At 39.4% G+C, this 21,295-nt stretch overlaps 1 protein-coding gene across 2 annotated transcripts in view; it reads right to left on the bottom strand.

Moving 5' to 3' along the window:
- Positions 1-9,513: 9,513 nt before the first annotated feature.
- Positions 9,514-21,295, bottom strand: part of LOC128263962 (UDP-N-acetylglucosamine--peptide N-acetylglucosaminyltransferase 110 kDa subunit) — a 266,337-nt gene continuing 254,555 nt past the window's right edge. For both annotated transcript variants that reach the window (XM_052999241.1, XM_052999242.1), the window contains one exon: positions 9,514-10,320. In XM_052999241.1, coding sequence (XP_052855201.1) covers positions 10,062-10,320 — 259 coding nt within the window. In that variant the 3' untranslated portion in view covers positions 9,514-10,061. The remainder of the gene's footprint in view (positions 10,321-21,295) is intronic.

The raw sequence follows: 21,295 nt of genomic DNA, 5'->3' as shown, positions 1-21,295 counted from the left end.
TTATTGCTGCTGAGCCAAATGATCGTTCGTTGTCCATTATTATCCATTTCGGCATACCGAAAGCAATTAACATTTCCCTCAACGGATTTTTAATATCTTCAGATGCTCTTGACTCTAAAATTTTTACTTGAACATATTTTGAAAACTTGTCAATTCCCGTTAAGACTCTATGTTTTTCGGTAATATAAATATCTATGTGAACTATTTCTCCTAGGTAATAAGGAATAGGGGTCGGTTGGATTTCTCCTTTTGGGGGGTGTCTATCGTATTTTGATTCTTTACAAGTTTGACAGGCTTGAACTATTGCTTGGATTTTCTTGGTAAGTTGAGGAAAGAAATAATTCTTCAAATTTTTTGTAATTTGTTCTCTTTTGCATCTCTATGGGCTCGTTTATGTTCGAGGGTAATTATTTCGTTTTGTTGGGACTCCGAAGTTACGTCGTCTATTTCGTTTTGAGTAAACCTTACCTTGTATGATTTAAAATAGGTAGGGTAAATGTTTTGAATTTTTCCCATTACCTCTTCGGATGTAATGATTCCGTTTATAAGCTTAGGATCAAGTTTACTAGTTAAAATTGCAATAAGTTTTTCTTCCGTGTAAGATTTTTGTTTAATTATGTGTCTGTGGTATGTTGGGAATGGCATTTCGAAGCTATAGGAATCTGTATCGGCAGTCAGTAATAATAATTGGTTTTTAAATACGTTAATTGGAGCTTCTACTGAAAATATGAGGTTGTGTGACGAGCTTTCGTCGCTATTGGCTGATGCTGAGGAGCTGATTGAATTAATTTCTGCGGGGGCCCGGGACAACGCGTCCGCTACCACATTAGCTACTCCGGGCTTGTACCTGATCTCGTGGTTATACTCGCCAATGAGGTCTCTCCAGCGTTTAAGCTTAGCGTTATGGTTATTTACGCTATTCGAAAAACTCAAGGGTTGGTGATCCGTGTATATTACCACTTTTGAATACCCGTAAAGATAATGTCTTAAACTTTGGAGCGCCCAAACGATCGCGAGCATCTCTCTTTCGTTAGTTGCGTAGTTCTCTTCAGTCTTTGACAGGGTGCGTGAAATGAACGTTATTGGCCTATGATTTTGTTCCAATACTGCGCCTATTGCGTTACTTGAAGCGTCAGTAGTCAGTTGAAATTCTTTTCCGAAATCTGGATAGGCAAGGGTAACCTCCCTGGAGACGAGAGTATTTTTAAGTTTCTCGAATGCTGTAATCGCATCTTTGCTCAAGTTGATAGCAGTTCTGCTTGACTTGGTCTTAGATATCCGGCCTTCTTCGCCTCTTAGAAGAATGGTTAGGGGTTTTGCTATTTTGGCGTAATCTTTTATGAACCGCCTATAATAACCTGTCATGCCCAAAAAGGAACGGAGATCTTTTAATGTTTTTGGGACTGGAAATTTTGTAATCGCTTTTATTTTATCTATGTTGGTTTTTACTCCATTTTCTGATATTGTGTACCCCAAGAAGTCTACTTCGTTTTTAAAAAAATGGCATTTCTCTATTTGAACCCTCATATTTGCGTTTTGTAGCGTTGAAAATACTCTTTCCAAGTTTTTGCCGTGCTCCACTTCGTTTTTGCTAAAGACTATAATATCATCAACGTATACATAGCAAATTTTCCCTATGTATTCTCTCAATATGTCGTCTAACGCTCTTTGAAAAATGGAAGGGGAATTTTTCAAACCGAATGGGAGTCTCGTAAATTCATATTTTCCGCCATTTACCGCGAATGCTGTTTTTTCTATGTCTGTATCTTTCAGTGGTATTTGATGAAAACCGCTCTTGAGATCTAATACCGAAAAATATTTGTTGTCCCCGAGCTGCGCAATAATTTCTCCAATTTCGGGTATGGGATACCGATCTGAGATAGTAACTTCATTAAGTTTCCTATAATCAATTACTAATCTGTACTTTTTTTCTTCGGACTGGCCGGACTTTTTCGGAACTACCCAGACTGGTGCATTATATGGTGATCTTGAAGGTCTTATAATACCATCTCTTAGCATCTCAGTTATTTGTTTTTCTACCTCTTGTTTGAGTGATATTGGGTATGGGTAATGTTTTCCGTAAACTGGAGAATCTGATGAAGTTCTGATCTCACCTACTACTTTAGTTGTGTATGCTAACTTTGAATCGGGATCTGCGAAGAGGATTTTGTGGCTTTGTACGAGGAGTTTTATTATTGATTTTTGTGACTCGGTCATATGGCTGACTTGCGGTCCAATTGTATTTACTGCTTGTGTCGTTGATGAATTTTAATTTTGCGTTTATTTCCGAGAATTAATATATCATTTTTTACATCTATTATTGCTCCTAGTCTTTTCATTGTGTCATTGCCCAAGATACCATGAAAGGTTTTCAGGGTGTCTAGTAAAAAGAATTTCATGGGTGTATCCGAAATATTAGCGAGCTTAAGTATTGCGTGTTGTGTTATTTTATTGTTACCACCGACTGAACTAACTGAAAAAGTGTTCTCATTTGGCTTTGGATTTGGTACTAATTGATTTTGAATATAATTTTGATTAGAGCCCGTGTCGATTAAGAATTTTAGAATTTTTCCGTTCCCCGTGGTTACTTTAAAGTAAGGTAGTGAGGAACGATTTATTCTAAAAAATAAAGTTCTGACATATCTATGTATTCTTGTTGTTCGTTATCGCTTTGCCATACATATTCCTCCTGAAGTTCGTTAACGTTATTTTCTTCTGCCAACTGATAATACTCTTGTTCTGAACTTGATGAAGCTTCATCTGAATTTTGCTGCGCGTTACTTCCTGTCTCTGGTTGAATATGGAACTGTCTTGGCATCTTATTATTATTTGGGGCATTAGTGGTGCTGAGAGGTCTTTTCCCTGCATAATCAATATTTGCTGGTTTGTTCATATAATTTATATGACGTGATCGAACTGACTGATCTACGTCCATAGGTACCGGTTTCGGTTTGGTCGTGGCGGAGGTTTTGGTATGTTATAGCACGCTACTACACCGGATTGGTTTGTATAAGGTTGACTATAAGATTTGAATTGGTTAGTTTGAGTAATTAAGGGTTTTCCGGATTGGTTTGGGTTATGGTAGAGATGCGGATGGAAATTTTGTTTGACGGCTACCATCCGATATGGTTGTTGAGGTTTAGGTGGTAGCATGGGTGCCCTCCCTAAATACGGAGTTTTTGGTGTCTGGTTATTCCTAGCATTTTGATTCTCTAGCAGACTGCATAAATGTAGAGCGTGTCCTAAGTCATGTGGTTCTTTAATGGCCAGCAATTGTGCCAGGTTTCCATTAAGTCCTCTGACAAAAGTGTCTAAGGCTTTTTCCCTATACATGGCTGTCAGAGATTGTATAGTTTCTTGTGAGGCATCTAAGCTGCCAATTTGGTTCAGAATTAGTGATAATTGTTGATAAACTGCCTGATAATATTCATCTATAGTATTGTTACCTTGGTTAAGAGCATATAGTTGATATTCTAAGGTCTTTAAGTCGCGCTTGTCGGCGAAATGCGCTGTTAGGCATTTTGAAATAGCTGTCCAATCTAAGGGGGTATTATATGATTCTAATACTGCGTCCGCTTGACCAGTAATTTTGTTACGGATTGCTAAAAGAATTCCATAATATTTTGGTGAACCAATTCTGTTTTCATAGATTTTTAACACCCTCTCGACACTTTTCCTCCATGATGAATATTCACTTTTGTTTCCTGAAAAGTCTCTAAGTGTCCGAACAATGTCTGGTAATTTATCTAACTCACTAAGATTGTGCGTTAATTCTCTTTTAATTGTTTGGTCTGTATATTTGGAAAAATCTTTATTTGGATTAAGTATTTCCTTTACTAGTTTACTGAGATTTGTCTCTAAGATTGTTTTTATTTTTTCCTCAATGTCCCTCTCGGTCATGATTCGTGTGATTATTTGTGTGGAACTGGCTGATGAGGGTCCGGTAAGATTCGCGAGTCTGTCTGCCAAATCTTGTTCGGTCATTTTGGGTATGGATATATGAGCAGCGAAAAGTTTAATTTAATTTTTTAATTTTAGTTATTCAGAATTCGGAAGTTGTCTTCTAAGAATTAGGGTGTGCGATTTTTTATTACCTTTGTAATTATTGTGTGGGAATTTTTATTTTCCCTATATTTTGGATTTTTTTCTTTTTAACTCACTAAAATATGTCTTCTACACTTTATATTTGGGTAAAACTTTTTCTTCTTTGAATATTTTTCGATTAAATATTTTTTATGTTTTTGTTAATAAATTGCTTAAAACTATTCTTACAGTAGTAACATATCTCGGCGTGCTCTCGTGATGACAGGCTCGGCAGATTCCGTTTTATCCCACTCTGCAACGATCTCTCCTGAGTGTGAGTTTACTAAGGGGCCTTCTCTGTACCTTAATTCACGTTCCCTTCGAACGGATACTAAAGGGATCACGGCGATAAAATTTGGCCTGATTATTCCACCGGGTACAAGTCCTGTTTTTTTTTTCAGGAGTGACAATTTGCGGCGTTTTTTAAACGGCACTTTTGCACTTCCGAATCTCGGTATTTTTGGTTTTTTACTTCTCACTGATTAGGCGGAGGTTTGAAACGAAACGTCAGAATTTTTTACTTTCTAAACTTCGCGAGACGCGGAACTTGTTATCCTTTCGCGGTTTTAATCAGGTCCCTGTTCGGGCGCCAGTTAATAGATTGATTATGATTTTGATAAAAAAATCAAACCTTTCTTTATTGAGTTGGATTAAGAACTAACTTACTTAGATTAAACAATTGTTTTTATAGCTACGCGTCGCTCCATCGCTGCCGCCGTCTCTGCCGCTGTTGATGTTTCTGCTGACGTTCTTTCATATTATTGGTTGCTGCTCTTGGTCGCCGTCGCCGTTGGCCAAACTTATTTGTAATTGGCCCGTGCATTTTAATTATAGTTTTTGTTGTATGCACTAAGTTGAGTTCGATCAACTTTGGAAATTGGCTATTCTGCATTCCCACGATCGCTGACCAAAAGGTGCAAGCTAAGTTCGTTAGAACTTTATTGAGAGCATTGCTTTGCTGTTAGTTGTGCAATTAATGCTCTCTTCTTCGGTTTGGGAAATTCTATTATTGAGGGCATTGCTTTGCTGTTTGTTGTGCAATCAATGCTTACTCATTTCCTCTGTCTGAGAAATTGTATTATTTTGGGTGTTAACTCATCTGTTCGATTTGCATTTTTTGACCGTGTGACCCTTTCTCAAGCAGTTAATGCATAAGGGTGCTCTTTTAGCTAAATCGAATCTTTGCTGAACTGTTAGGGCTGCGAAGGAAGCGCAGTTTCCAATCTGATGTTCAGCTGAGTTACAATACACGCATTGAACAGAGTCGTTCCTGGCAGCGACAAACGCAAAACTAATATTTCCATTCTTCTTAGGGTTAGATTGGGACTGCTGAACAGTTTTGGGCTTGGAAGCCTCTTCCGATCCCATGTGTTGATATCGCCTGTTGAGGGCCGCCTCACATTCGCTCCAAAGTGGAAGTGAAGTATAATCTAACTGTTCTTCCCATTTTCTTTTAGTTCCTGCATCGACCTTGCTCATTACCAGATGTATTAAGTAATAAGTAATTAGTAATGCGTTTATCGTCCCCAATAGACAGAAAGGAGTCATACAAGGCTGTGACCGTGTCGATGAGGGTTCTCAAGGCTGTAGCTGAAGGCTGGGAAATTTTTTGCAAATTAAAAAGTGTCGATATGTTGTCAAAAAAAATAAGACAATCATAATCGTACACCCGCTTCAGGCTAGCAAGGGCTTTGGGATAATTTTCCGCAGTGACTTGAAAGGACCTAACTGTTCCTAAAGCGTCTCCGGCTAAACACGAAATTAAATGATTGAATTTTTCAAAATCGTGTAAAGTGTCATTTTGTCAACGAAAGTTTCGAAAAGGCTTATAAAATTTTTAAATTCGGAGTGTTTTCCGCTAAAAGTTGGGAGAGCAACGCTCGGTAGACGGCATTGAGGCCGCCAATTTGCTGGCGGAGCGGATTTCTCGATATTATTTTGTTTGCATTTTTTTAAAATCGAAATCAGCAATGACTTTGTCATTACGGCCCTCTCTTCCAACTCTTCGCGGTATACATCTTTTGTATCTTTCACTTATATTTGGTTTTGCAAAAGTGAAGCATTTTCAATGTGCGTATTTAGAATCTCTAATCGACACTCAAGCTCGACCCCGGATTTACTGATAATTTAGCTTCTTTTAAATGGCGATAAGTTCGGTTAATACTTTTCATGCAAACATCTCGTTGGTGTTTAAGCTCTTCAAAATCCTTAGTTGCCATTGCGTTTATTTGTATTTATTTTGTTGGTATCGAAGAGGTGTTAAATATTTATTTTTATTAAATTATTTATTTGTTAAATAATCTTATAAAAAATCAACGAGTAATATACCGATCGCATATAAGTGCCGAAAGATTTACAGCGAAAAATATCTAAATAGGTTTTTTATGTTTTGTATATAAACCCTGCGACAGTTATATGCCGCACGCACGCACTGTAGGGGAGCTAACGCTCAAACTTAAGCATACCAAAAAACGAACAAACGTTTAGGCAGACCGAAAATTGCACTGCTGCAGCGATCGAGAACGAAAAAGACAAAAGATAACTCGAAATAGCGGCAGCGGTATCGGTGTGCGTGTGTATGTGTACGCGGCTAGCGGCTCTTGCTAGGCAAACGCTAACGGAGAATGATACACTGACCGATAACTAAGGGAAACGAATATGTAAGCCTGACGCCGAAATGCGCGCAAAAATTATGAAAAGCGCGGGAAAATTGTTCAGACAAACTGCGGCAAACGCTTTTGCCGCTAATTTTTGAGAACTACACTTATCACAATTTGCACTTTTTTCCAGTTTTTTTATTTAAACCCTCTATTGGTGCTCACTACGACGAAAATTGGGGGAACTAAGTTTGCACTAATTGGGTCGCCGCCGAGTATTTTATTTGCTTGTTTATGGGCCAAAGCGATTCACATATAATTCGAAATATATTATGGTTATGGCAAAATTTTGGATGTTAATATACGCAAATTTGTATTTCTTGGTTAGAATGCTCACTATCTACCGATTTTCACACGAATGCAAAAAGTTGAAAGATGGGCCGAAACACAATTGACAAAACGTCACAGATTAACTTTCAACTTTTAGCAATCTATACCTGGTTGGCCGACTCGATAATTGCAAACTTCCTTTTTTTAAGTTGCAGCGGCGGAAGAAACGTCTTGGGCAACAACCAAGGAACGGCAGAAAATTTCCAGCAACGAACTTTGTTTCTGAATTTAGTTTTTTGGCCGAACCCGAATAAATTGGTTTTGTGTGTTTGTTGGTAATTGTTATAGTTTTCACCGAAAATAAATAAATAAAATCACGTCGGGGTCACCATGAAAATTTAATACTGTTTTGTATTAAGAACGCGAAACTTGTGACTGCAGTAGGTTCTAGGCGATTTATTTTGCGAAACTTGTGAAAAAACTTTTGCGAAAGTACGACGACGAAAAGGAGTGGTTACGATGACGTTCGACTGATCACTAACTTTAATATTTCAATAATTTCTCTTAGAATCTAACTTATGCTTAGGTGGCGAGAGACGGGGCGAATTCGCAAGAGCAAACGGACGAAAGCTTCATTGGCTTCCGCTCTCGCCCTACAACTAGTGAGTTAAACTAAAAAGCGCCAACAGCGCAAACAGATACCTCTGGCCAGGTATGCACAGAGGTGTACGGAAGTACGTACAAAATTGCGAGACCTGTCTGAAATACCAGCCGAGCCAGCTGCAAGCAGCAGGGGAAATGCTAACATAGATTCCGGATGAACAATGGGTTACGGTTTGCGCGGAGAAAAAATAAATGCAAAATACCGAAAATGCTAGTTACCGGCAACGGGGTGAAATTCACAAAGAATCCTTCAGAAAGTTCCTAGAGGAGTTGGGAGTCCGACACGAGTTCACGAGTTCCCTTTATTTCCCATAGTTCGCAGGGGAAGATCAAAGAACCTAGGACGAAACATGGCCGGAAATCCAGCTCGCAGTGAACACAAGTAAAGCAGCGTCCCCGGGATATTCCCCTGCATTTATCACTCAAGGAAGAGAACTAGATTACCGAAAGCACTATACGACAGGCAAACTGTTGGAACAGGACGAGAAACACAGTCACCATCAAAGAACGCAGGAAAACTTAAAAAAATATTCGAGGTAGTTCGAAGGAATATGGAAAAGGCGGCACAGAACTAGGCGCAGAGTACCTCAATATCCGAAGAAGGCCTTGAAAACCAAAAGTCGGGGATACGGTGTGGGCCAAGGAGCACCAACAAGAAAAAAATCTCGTTAACACAAAGCGAATCCAAGCTTAAAGCTCGTCGCCGTCCTCAGACGATACGGTGTATCGCTCAATAAAAAAAAAAGATTGTGTAGCGTAGGAAATAACGACGTGAAATCAGGCGGTGAACCAGGTGTTAACCGGTCGTAAAACCCGGCGTTCAATACCAGGAGTTCGCTGCTATAAGCCAAACGATTCTACCGAAAGGATCAGGAGGCAGGACGCGGCAGGAAATAGCAGCTGTCTCCGCATTCGGCTGGACGAGGAAGTTGTCTTTTGAATTCTGTGTACAACTTGGTTGTGGGCAAGCACGTATTATAAATTTGGTGAGCTAGCAGCACGTTAGTGTAGCGAGCGGGAAGGACGAAAACAGGTCGTTACAGTTAGTAACATAGTCTAGTCCAGCTGCCATCGATTTTTGTTAAGCTTAATATCATGTTTAAAGAAGGCCCCTTTGCCTGACATTATTATTCCTCTCAGATTCTGTCGGAGATGCTGGTATGCATAGTTAGACTTGAGCAATTAATGGTGACCCGCAGCAGTGGACATCGATAATATCGATACTATCATCGATTGTTTTACAGCTTTAATATACAGAATAGATGTAAGCCATAATTTAGACTTTCAGATAACCCTTCTTTGTTATACCATTTAATAAAATAAAAGCACGGATAATTAATTCAACAAATTCCGATCCACTGTGACCGTCGACGGCTGTTCGGGAACACTAGGTTCAAAAATCCCAACCATTTGGTTGGTTAAAAATTTGTATCAGTGTTTTTCCCTGACTCATCTATCGTATCAACCACCAAAAGCTTCTCAATTTGAAACTTCGAAAAAAGACTTCCGAGTGCTCTCAACGTAGTTTTACGACAACCGAAACAAACAGATAGAGGTGCCACATAATGATGTACGCTAGAAAGAGAGAGAGCGATGACCGAGATAGATCTATTTAATATAATTATCTTTTTAACTTACCTAAATTTACCTTCGTCGTCCTACAATAAAATCGCTTTTTAGTCTATTCCACTTTTAGTTATAAGTATATTTTCTGTCGTTCGACGTACAATCCGGTCCAAATAGATTTAATTGTAAGCCCATAACATTTTCTAGTCCCATCTTTAACATGCGATTGTGACGATAAGTGTGAAAAGGTAAGGATAGAAAAAAAAAACTAAAGTTTTCAGAGCTTATTTTTCCCATGGCAAATAAAGCTTGGGTCTGTTTGGTTTTATTAAAATATTGACAAAGGAGTTCGATAATTTCTATTTTACTAAGACCTTCGTTGTTTCAGTAGTCCAACCGATTACGATATCGTTTTTTATTGACAGCCACTCCTTGGTATGTCGGGTTAAACTTTTAGTGTCAGGAATTTTAAATAAGAAGTATATAGTATAAAATCATTGTATTTTTAACTTAGATTAGCCTTTCGAAATATTATTTAATTTTCATTGAACTTTTGTCTTTAATGCCCTCTGCAAGGGTATTTTAAAGCAAATTTAATAATTTTATTTTCAATTGTATTTGTTGTAGCTGTGGTTATTTGTAACAAAAAATAACATGTTAAGAGTAGGTTTTTATAAACGATATTGGGAAAAACTATGTTTATCTTGCTGAGAAAATAAAAGTAAACTATTTCAAATGTTTTTTTCATTGCAGTAAATATATATTTAACTTCCGATTCCCACTGGCATTTAAAAATTACAGTTTAATTTTTTTTCTTTTTTATTACACTGCAGATATGTGATCGGGAAGTTCACCGTTTTTAAATTTATCCCACATTAGTAAAAACAAATTTTCTAAACCTTTGGCATATTGCGAGCAATCAAATAAAGGACTTTCCACACGTGCTTTCCATACTTTTGCTCGTAGTGCTTTTAAATATTCCTTTTTTGTCCCCAGGCGTATAGCAATATTTTGGTATTCTTCTCTTGTACGCGCTATTAATTCTGGACATCCAAGAGTAACAAGTTGAGAGGCAGCAACCCTGAAAAAAAAAAATTTTTTTTTTTAACTTGTAATTAGCATTATGTACACAGTATATGATCCTAAACATTATTTCTCCTTGCTTTTTACCAGAACCAACATAAAGATTTTATCCTATGTTGGATATAGAACTCATTTTGAAAATCGCCTTAAAATTCAGATTGTAATTCTGCCTGCAATTTTCAAGTGTTTTTCCAAAAAAAGTTCAAAGCCATTTTTTTTACTTTGACCTTTATTTTTCTTAAATTATCAACATCATAAACAAAACTAAAACTATTTACTTTTAAATGCTGTCTTAAAAGTAACAAAAAATGGAATCATGGCTATAACAGTGTAACCCACGAAAAAACAGGACATTTTTTGAACTTTTTTTTTAAAGTACCTAAAAGAGCATTTTGAAATTTTTTGCACGTAATAAGGGAAGTTTTAAAAAAAATTGAGAATTAACGGGATTATAAGCTATCTGCCGAGGGTAAAAAAAAAATTACTCTTACTGCTGACATGATACCGGTTGAATGAGTGGCTGAAATCGAAAAATTCAAAAAGATTATGAAAGCTAAATATCAATGTTTAAGAAACTGCAGTCGAAGTATCAAAATATTTTTGCGTTTCACTACTTCGACTACAAGCGGCTTCTTAAAATGAACAGTTGCTTCTGCTTCTGCTTCTGAAAAAAACGGAAGCTGCAGTCGAAGAAAAAGCAAAAATGAAAAAGCGACCAAAAGCGGAAATCGATGAGATCGACTGTTGCTTTTGATTTTCGTGGCAGTTGCTTTCGATCGTAAGCATAAGTCGCTAGCAGCAGCAAGTGTGACTTTTGGAAGTCAACAGCAACTAGACATTTTGTTTCTTCTTCTTTTTATATTTCTTGCACTTGTTATTATTTTTTTTTAACTTGTTTTTCATTATTAAAAGAAATTATAAAGGAAATCAAAATTTAATGGAACAAATTAACTTGAACATAAAAACATAATAAATAATAAAAAACAGTTCGGGACTTGATTGCAGCACAACATTGTTCAGTGGGCTCATCATCACTAGGAGAGTCGATCTAGCCATGTTCGTCTGTATGTCTGTCCGTCTGTCCGTCCGTCTGTTTGTCCGTCTGCCCGTCCGTCTGTCTGTCCGTCTGTCCGTCCGTTTCTACGCAAACTAGTCTCTCAGTTTTAAAGCTATATAAATCATAATTTGAATGTTTTCAAGAATATTTTATTCTTGCAATAGCAACAAGGGTATATGAACTTTGGCTTGCCGAAGTTTGCTTCCTTTCTTGTTTAATGTAAGGTAGCTTCAAAATCGCGATAGCCCATAAAAGGTGGGTGATGAAATGCCAAACTTTTTAGCTGGAACTAATTTTCACAGCTCTAGTTATTATACAAGAATTTATAATTGGTAAAAACACCTTTTGACGAGGTGAAAATAAAGTTACAATGGCACCTTTAACTCCAAAAATGTCTGATTTCAAATTTTTAGACAGCTATTATTTATTTTAACAAAAAAATTAACTTTATTTTTACTTAATTAGTCCCACAGCTCCAACATTCAAAAAAATGTTTGTCGCACTTTCACTACCATTTCTCCTGAAGCGATTGACTTTCTAAAACTCTTAGTATTCACAAACTCGTATAAAAGCGATAGCTTTGATTTTCATATAATTTCTAAAAATTGGACTTTTCTTAGCTGATTCTCATAATTGCAGCTATATAAGGTAGTCGCACATTTTTGCGCATCGTCACTACGTGAAGGGCGACAGTGATGTCTTGCCAAATAATTCTGATCATGTTTTACAGAATAGCGCATTGTTGCGTTGATTTTAATAGGTTTTAAAATTTCTGTTATACCCAAAGAGCCTACAAAAACCAAGTGCAGTCTTCGGGGCATAATTGTTAATAGTAACTTTTAGGAATACGTCAAACAACAGGATCAGTTACCAATCTAAAGCAGTAAATTCATTCATGGCAAATCTAAGATTAAATTTTGAAAAGAGATCAAAAAAGTTAAACGTCACACAAACCTGTAATGGCCTGTAATGAATATCACAAACTTATATAGGATATCACAAAAGAGTAGAGTTCAGCACTCTTATTCCCACGATGATGCTGTTCGGGGTGCTCGTGGTTCCTTCTGCTGCCGTTAGCTTGGCGGCTATCAAGGCTTAGGGATGCGTCACAGTTCTTAGACTATGGTGAACAGGCACTGTGCTCTCCTTTTGCAGCCGCAGCTTCCTTTGCTCAGTTTTTACCTGACGGTGGAGGCGCATGCCGGAAGCCGCCAACGCAGTTTCTGAGAACAACGGTAGGTTTTAAGTTAACGCTTCCATCGTAACCTTAGATGCTGACTTGTAGATGCTGAAGTGACCGATAGCTTGCTGCCTGCGCTCGTCCTGCTTATATAGGCCTCTGTTTGCCGTTAGTTATCGGCGTCTCCTTGCATCCTGGTCCAAAGTTATACCGTTCGACCTTTTGAACTCTGTAAACGGCACTACAGCAGTTGCCCCTTTCTGAGCACACGGTCCCACACTCTCCCGCCGCACTACCGTTACTACGGGCGAATTCGCCGAATTCCTGGGAAGTCCTCCTTAAATCGGGAATGAAAAAAGAGACTCGTTCCTTCTTTCTGCCTTTTTATCTTGTAGCTTTTAAGCTTTCCAGATTTTGAGTTTCCCGCTTAAGATGTTCCCGCGTAGACTTTTTGAATTCCCGCCCAAGCTGTTTCCCCACAGACTTTTCGCGTCCTTGATATTTTCTCCTTTCCGTCGACTGGGCACACTATGTTGTTCCGATCGGTTTGCAGTATCGATATCGATTCCTTTGGCTAGCCTATCGTTGCCATCCGATGGTAGTGATATTATGCCGATATTATCAGAATTTTCTGGCCATCGATCGACCATATTGTCCAGTGCCGATCGAGCGCTTATAAATAGAAGCGCCGACATCACTGAGCATATGGTGACTTTGCACAATGATATGGTAAGAGCAATTTTTTATTGATTTGTTTTTGTTTACTTATTGTCTCTTTCGCTTCATTGCTTATGCCATGATTGCTCGGGTTATCCTTGCTTGTCTGTACCGCGTTGTTGTGTTTATTGTTTTAGCTCGTTGACGTGGACGGTTCGTTCCTTTTGTGTTGCCTTGTGGCGGACTTCCGCGAAACCTTAGCTGCCTTCGATAAATGGTGTTACTTCGCCCAGAAAATGTCACCTATTATTGGATTGCCTCCTTCGTAATTGGGTCCTCAGCAGCTTTCTCCATATTCCGGCGCACAATTTCGAAGATTTCTTTCATATTGTTGTCCTTGTCTTTACCAGACCTGTCTTTTTTTTCACCATGACCATCGGGGAGCTGAATGGACTTCTCGAGTGTTCTTTGTATCCCTTCTGTAGCAACTCGTCGACTTTCGCATTGATTTCCCCTTGCACCTTTGGGTTCTTCGGGTAGTATCTATGTTTGATTTCCTCCGAGGTGTTTTGTACCACTGCCACAGACAGTTTTTCCTCGAGCCACCCGTTGTTTTTTTTCCTTTCTGGGATCAGCACTGTAGGTCCAGCACACTTTATTTCAGCCCCGACTCCTGTGAGGAAATTTTGATACTAGCACAGATCAGCAGACTCATGGGCAATCACCTATTGCCGAATTCGATCTCTACCTTGAGCTGTGTGCTTATCCGACTGCAACTGTCATCTGCCAACCTAACTCGCCGTCTTGTCCTTGCAATCTTTCCGTCTCAAGCCAGTATATCCGCCATTTCCTCGCTTAAAAAGCTCGCTTTTGCTCCGGTGTCGATTATGGCTTTGAATGTATTTCCACCAATCACTGCGGATAAATGATCCTCTTTTTCGATTAGTTTGCCAGTTAATTTGGACAGACAGCACCTTGCGATCCCTGCTAGTCTCTCTGTGGCTGGGATCTCTTACCGCACATCCAGCAGAACAGTAGCCGCTGGTTTCAGCATCCTCGTGCCCAATGTCCGTGGCCGCCATACCGTCTGCAGGCTTCGAGTGGGTTTACTATGTGTGTCTGTGACCTGTGGGCTCTTGGTGCTGTCGTGGGTGGCCTTTATAACGTGTTCTGGTGACTATAGTTGTTCGGTGTCCATTGGCGTGGTCAGACTTTTGCGTGGTCGCCTTCACCACAGAGTTTTCGATCTTGGTGTATTGATTAGAACAGATTTGGGGCGGAACGGGCATTTCATAGGAATTCACCTCTTACCACTCTTGGCACTCAGAACCCTATAAAAGGGGCTACAGATTAAAGAAAGAAAGGGTAAGAAAAAGGACAACTGTGAACCGCCGAAATATCCGAGTTCAAAAGTATTAGTGATCCTGGGAAAGGATCCGTTACAGGTCCTTCCCAAGGACTTGCGATAATCTAAAGCCTTATTCGAGGCGATATCTAATTGGCTGATTCATCTTCGATCCTTGGGTCAAGGATATCTTCGTCCTTAAGTGTTAAATTCAGCAATGACTACAGACTTACAAATATAATAAATTAATACTACGTGAAATGCGGAAAAATAAACCACATGAACTAAATATAAATATAATAAAAATAATACATTAAAATAAAGTAATGTATGCACTGAACATAACTATACGCGGAAGCACATTTAAAAATGGCGAGACGTACAACCAGTCTCGAAATCGTTGATTATAACCGAAAGATTTGTAAAGTATATTTACATTCTTGTTTTGATTAAGCGAAAACGGCTTGTTCTCACAACCTCTAAAGATGTCGCTTATTTGTCGGACAATCATAAAACAATAACAAAATTTAAAGTGCAATACATCGTAATAATGTAATGTTGTGTTTGTATGTTTCGGTGATTATAAGTGAAATATAAAATAGCGCAATAACAATGCTCTGTAACGTACAGGTGTAAGAAGGTGTACGATATAATTATTGGTAGTATGTAAGGTTATAGGTGTAAGCGACTTGTAATGGATAATAAATATTAAGTTGAAACCGAATATTAAGCCATAGTTAAGTTTAATAGCCGATACTTAGTAAGTTAATAGAAAATACTAGAAAGTATGGCATATACCAGAAATCCCGAACGCGAGAAAAAGACCGATGGAGTGCGCGGTCTCTGGTGTCGGAATGGTAAGACGGGACGGACGTGTCTCCCGCAGTAATTTTTCGTGTAATCCGAAGTAAAGCCTCGACCGCGCGACGGCACGCGGCAAGTGAATAAGTGGGCTGATCAGTGTTTTAAGGTTATTCCTCTCCGTGAAGTAAAGACGGTTTAGCGGACTCGTAGGAGGGTATTAGATAAATAAAATAATCTAGAAAAAAAAAATAAAAAGAAGTGAAAGTGAAATCCCTCGTTTGTGATTTTTTATTCGTAGTCGATCAGTAGCTTCCCTCCTTGTAGTATTTGTGACCTGTACGCGGACACCCGGCCCGTCTGGTCTAGTATCCTAGCTTCCCTCCTCGTAGTATTTGTGACCTGTACGCGGACACCCGGCCCGTCTGGTCAAGTATCCTAGTTTCCCTCCCCGTAGTATTTGTGACCTGTACGCGGACACTTGTCCCGTCTGGTCTAGTATACTAGCTTCCCTTCCCGTAGTATTTGTGACCTGTACGCAGACTCCCGGCCCGTCTGGTCTAGTATCCTAGCTTCCCTCCTTGTAGAACTTGTGACCTGTACGCGGATACCAGTCCCGTCTGGACTAGTATCCTAGCTTCCCTCCTTGTAGCGCATGCGACCGGTACGCGGACACCCGTCCCGTGTGGTCTAGTATCCTAGCTTCCCTCCTCGTAGCGCATGCGACCGGTACGCGGACACTTGGCCCGTCTGGTCTAGTACCCTAGCTTTCCTCCTCGTAGTGCATGTGACCTGCGCGAGGACATCATTCCCGACTGGTCAATCATACCGCTATCTATTTCCCTTCAATTCCCCCACGTCCGACAAATTCTACCCGGCTTGGCCTCACCCGAAGGTCCAGCCCGGTGGATTTTTGGCCTCCAATACGTGGAAAACGACTTGCGCGTGACGTCACCAATCGGTCCCACTCTCCCGAAATAGTGTCCCGGCTTGGCCTCGCCCGAAGGTCCAGCTCGGTGGATTTTTGGCCTCCCCAATCGCGGAAGTGACCAGTGAGATCACCCGGCGTTTCCACCCTCGTGAAATCGTTCGCCTGGCTTGGCCTCGCCCCAAGGTCCATCCCGTTAAATTTTTAACTCCGGAGCAAGAGCGATCAACTCCGACATCACTCTCTCTCCCGGCGTCCATGAGAACCTTCGGCGTGACCCCCTAAACGACTCATTCACTCGTTGAATGAAACTCTCTAGTACGGTGTTTCTGTGATTTACAAATTTCTTGTAAAGGACTCCTGGATCTGACTGAGATCTGTACCCCGGCCAGAGAGCATCCTTACAGCTCAAATATACATATTTCTTAAAATCTCAAAAGTTTGCAGTCCGTGTTTAAAAAGGGAGCTCTCTACGTTGGACAGAAATAAAAAGGTGAGTGTTTCGGTACCCAAGTTCCAAATAGGAATCTTTTCACGTTCTTAATAAATACACATATATATTTGGGCCTTAGAAAAATGATCGGTAAACACAATTATAATAAAAACATCTTAATCAAATTATTGTTGTTGAACTATAAACAGTACCAGCAAGTGGGCCGACGAAACCAAGCCCGACCTTGATACGCGCGGGCATTATTCGCGAGGAGAACCAAAATAACATTATATAGAGACATTTATAAAAAAAAAAACTGTAGTTTTTTAGACAGAGATAGAGGATGAAATGCAAATTTGATTTTATAGATTATTATTATTATTATTACAAAGAACACGAAAGAATTCATGCAGGCCAGAATTTGAGGTACATCCTGGCAAGTTAAGAGGATGGTAGTTGCGAGTTGGTCTAAAAGGCACTTTAAACTTTAAGCGGCTTACCAAGGCTATGGAGTAAATATCACCTTTGTTAAGATTGTGCATAAAAATAGTTTCAAGCATGATTCTACGATTTACAAGAGTATGTAAATTAAGCAATAGTGTAAGAATAAGAAGGCAACCTTACGTTTTGATACCAGTTCAAACCACGAAGGGCGAAAAGAAGAAATTTTTTTGTACCGACTCAATACGATCAATGTGTACTTGATATTGAGGACTCCAAACGAGAGTGCAATATTCTAAGTTGGGACGACCAAGGTAAGTAATTAATAATTTAGTTGTATAAGAATCGTCAAATTCTTTTGACTATCGCTTAATAATTATTAATAAATCCAAGAACACTCATAGCCTTGTTAACAGTAGACTTTATGTGACAGTCAAATTTTAATTTTGGGTAAAAAAATCATTAATCGGTGACCGAATACATTCGGTTCAAAGGCATATTCTGAAGACAATAGCTTATAAATGAAGCCGTACCCCTACAAAATTTCATTATGTTACATTTAAGGCAATTGAGATTTAAGATGTTAGATTGACAACATCTCTGAAAACAATCAATATCAGACAAACAAAGTCTTACATCATCAGCATACATTAATACTCGAGAATGTGTTGTGACAGCAGAAAGATCATTGATGAATAAAGTAAAAAGCAATGGGCACAATTGACTACCCTGAAGGACTCCAGCTGTTACATTATACATTAATCATATTGGAAACTGCGTTTTTAAAAAAAACGCTGTAAGTTCTTTCATTCAAATAACTTGCAATCCAAGTTAAAAGATTATTCAAAAATTAATAAATTAAAATAAAAGAAGAGTATGATAAACAAAATCTGTATATAAGTTAACACAGGCAGTTCCCAAGAGAAGAAACTGCCGAGTTGCAGACCATATCCGGTGGCCTGCACGCGCAGCGAAGAAACCGCTGACCGCGCGTTCCGGGTGCAAGTGCCCGGAGTCAGACCAGAGCACTCGCGGAGCGAGTGATCGCCACGGGCAGGACAAAACGCTGACCCGGCACCTTGGCGACAGCGCTGCAGCCAGGCAAAGGCCTCAAGCTGCAGTTGGATAGGTTCTTTAGTTTAGTCAAAAATTGTACTCCAGAGAATTAACTCTGTATAAAATACCTATGCCCTTACGGGCGTATGGAAATAAATAAAAATATAAAATCAATACCTAACGGTTTTATAATTGTCGCCCAACTCAACGACACTCACGCGATCCAAGTGCAAGAAATTGCAAGTGAAAGTAAAAAGTAAAATTAAAATCAACGACTCATGCGATCCAGTGCAATAAGTGCAAGTGAAAATATAATTAAAAGAGCGATCAGGAACTGGCACTAGAAAAATACGAAAATTAAACCATAATATTTCCCAAAACTTTTAACAAAGTGAAGGAAAACTGAAAAAAAATTCCTCTTAACAAGTGGAAGAAACCCAAAATCTGCAATCCAAAATCTAAAAAATTCCTCTTAACAAGTAGAAAAAACCCGAAGTCTGCAACGGGAATAGCAAAAAATTACTCCCTAAGAAGACAACAGCAGCGGCAGCTATAACGGCAGCAGCAGCGACAACAGCAGCGACAGCGGCGGCAGCGACAACGGCTGCGGCAGTACCAGTGGTGGCAAAAGCCGTCGGCAAAACATAGAACTCGAAGACGAAATAAATATAAGAACATGTGAGTAGGCTTTTTGTCCTAAGTGTTCGCTAATGCAAATATTTCAAAAATAAATTTCATTGACACTTAAAGACGAATAAATTTCAAATTTTCCTTTAATAAAATAAACCAATTATATTTTTTGGAGAATTTTCAGCAATAAAAATTTTTATTTTTGATGCCTAATTTCCGTCACAAAAAATACAAAACATTTTTTTAATAAAACGTTCTTTTTAATATTTAAATTTTGTTACAAAAAATAATAGGTGCAAAAATATTTTTTTAACAAACCCTTGATTGAATTTTGTGGCACCCACGATATTTTTTTCTGACTCATGTATAGAAATAGCGACAACGTCTCATCAGACGAAGAAGTTCTAGAAGAATATAAAAACTTTTGAAGACAAGAGTAGAAAGGCAGAAATCAGAACAGAATCAATCTGAAAGAGATTGTCATCCATCGACCAGCAGGGTACCACCCATCCGATACAGTGTTCTTGACTTTAAAAACGCACGAACCCAGAACACAGAAGAAATGCAGGCTGAACAAATTGCGACATTACCAGGCTGTAGGAATACTTAAAAATAAGGTACGGGGTGCGGCAGGGGCTGTATTAGCCTCATTTAACACAGTGTTTAACTTTCATGCCATACTGGCAAGGTTGGATTTTACGTACGCGGACAAAACTCCGGCACACGTAATTAAACAAGAGTTAAGTCTATCAAGACAGGGAGAACTGCCCCTTCTTAAATACTATGACGAGATCGAACAGAAGCTAACGCTTCTTACCAACAAAACAATCATGACAGACGACGCCACCGCGGCGGCAGTCTTAAATGAACAGCACAGAGATGACGCTTTACATGCGTTCATATCTGGCTTAAAAAAGTCATTGAAAATAGCCGTTTTTCCGGCACAACCAAGAGACTTACCATCAGCCTTGGCATTAGCTCAAAAAGCTGAGGCAAGTAATGACAGAAGCGCTTTCGCAGTCACCTTCGCCCGCCACAGCGAGGAAAAGATATTTAGGTCGAGCAACCAGCGACAAACGGGGTGGAAAAACTATGAACAGAACCAAAGCCAAGGCGCAATAAAAAAGAACCCTCACTTTGTCAGGACCCAAAAGGGAGCAACTAATCAGAGCGGTTCTTTTAAACAAAAACCATATAATAGCGCAGGTCCAAGCCAACCAGCACCAGAACCAATGGAGGTCGACACCTCCTCCAGGTTCAAGCAGCCCACGGCGTGGCAAAGGGGGTCGACACGATCCCAACAAAAAATAAACTTCATGCCGGAAGAAAACACCGACGATGAGGAATATGACTTTGTTGCGCAAGCAAGCACCACGGAGATAGAGGACGAGTTAACTGGAGAAGACTCTTGCAATTTTTTAGAATAAAATCCCTGCTTCCTTACATTACACGTACGGTAGCAGGAAAAGAAATAAAACTATTAATCGACACAGGCACCTCTAAAAATTACATTACTCCACTCCCGGGGCTGAAAGGCATCGTGGCAGCCGATAAACCCTTCACAGTAAAGTCGATCCATGGCTTTACTAAAATAGATAAAAAATGTCTAGTTTCAGTGTTCAACGTTAAAACACCCTTTTTCATTCTTAACGACCTTAAGGATTTTAACGGCATTATCGAACTCGACTTACTTAAACAAGTGAATGCGAAGCTCGATTTTACTAAAAATGTTCTGCACACTAGCAATGGAACTGAAAAGATCCAGTTTGCTAAAGCGGAAAACGTTAACTTCATAAAAATCGATGACGAGGACGTTCCTCTGGCAATTAAAGCCACCTTCGATAAAATGATTGTAAAAAATCATAAAGCCTTCGCCGATCCGGACGAAGCGCTGAATTTCAACATAAACACATTGGCAACGATTAAAACAGATGGGGAACCAGTATACTCTAAGTCATACCCTCACCCCATGGGTGCAGAGGTTAAACAACTTCTTGCGGACGGCGTAATAAGGCCATCCAAGTCCCCATATAATAACCATAGGGAGGGGTTGTGGACAAAAAAGGAACTGACCAAAATGGGGTTAAAAAGAAGCAATTGGTTATCGACTTTAGAAAACTCAACCAAAAAACCGTAGACGATAGATACCCTATCCCTACCATCTCGACAATACTGTGGAATATGGGCGAGTCGAAATTTTTTGCGACACTCGACCTCAAGTCAGGCTTTCATCAGATAGAGCTGGCAGAAAAGGACAGGGAAAAGACAGCCTTTTCAATCAACAACGGCAAATACGAATTATGTAGACTGCCATTTGGACTTAAAAATGCCCCGAGCATTTTCCAGAGGGCCATCGACGATGTCCTCCGGGAAGGAATTTCAAAGATATGCATACACATATGTCGATGACGTTATAATATTTTCCAAAACAAAAGAGGACCATGT

This window comes from Drosophila gunungcola, unplaced genomic scaffold (genome assembly GCF_025200985.1).
Source record: "Drosophila gunungcola strain Sukarami unplaced genomic scaffold, Dgunungcola_SK_2 000035F, whole genome shotgun sequence".
In the NCBI taxonomy this organism is placed as follows: domain Eukaryota; kingdom Metazoa; phylum Arthropoda; class Insecta; order Diptera; family Drosophilidae; genus Drosophila; species Drosophila gunungcola.
The sequence above is the reverse complement of the archived record's forward strand: the minus strand, read 5'-3'. Positions and strand labels throughout refer to the sequence as shown.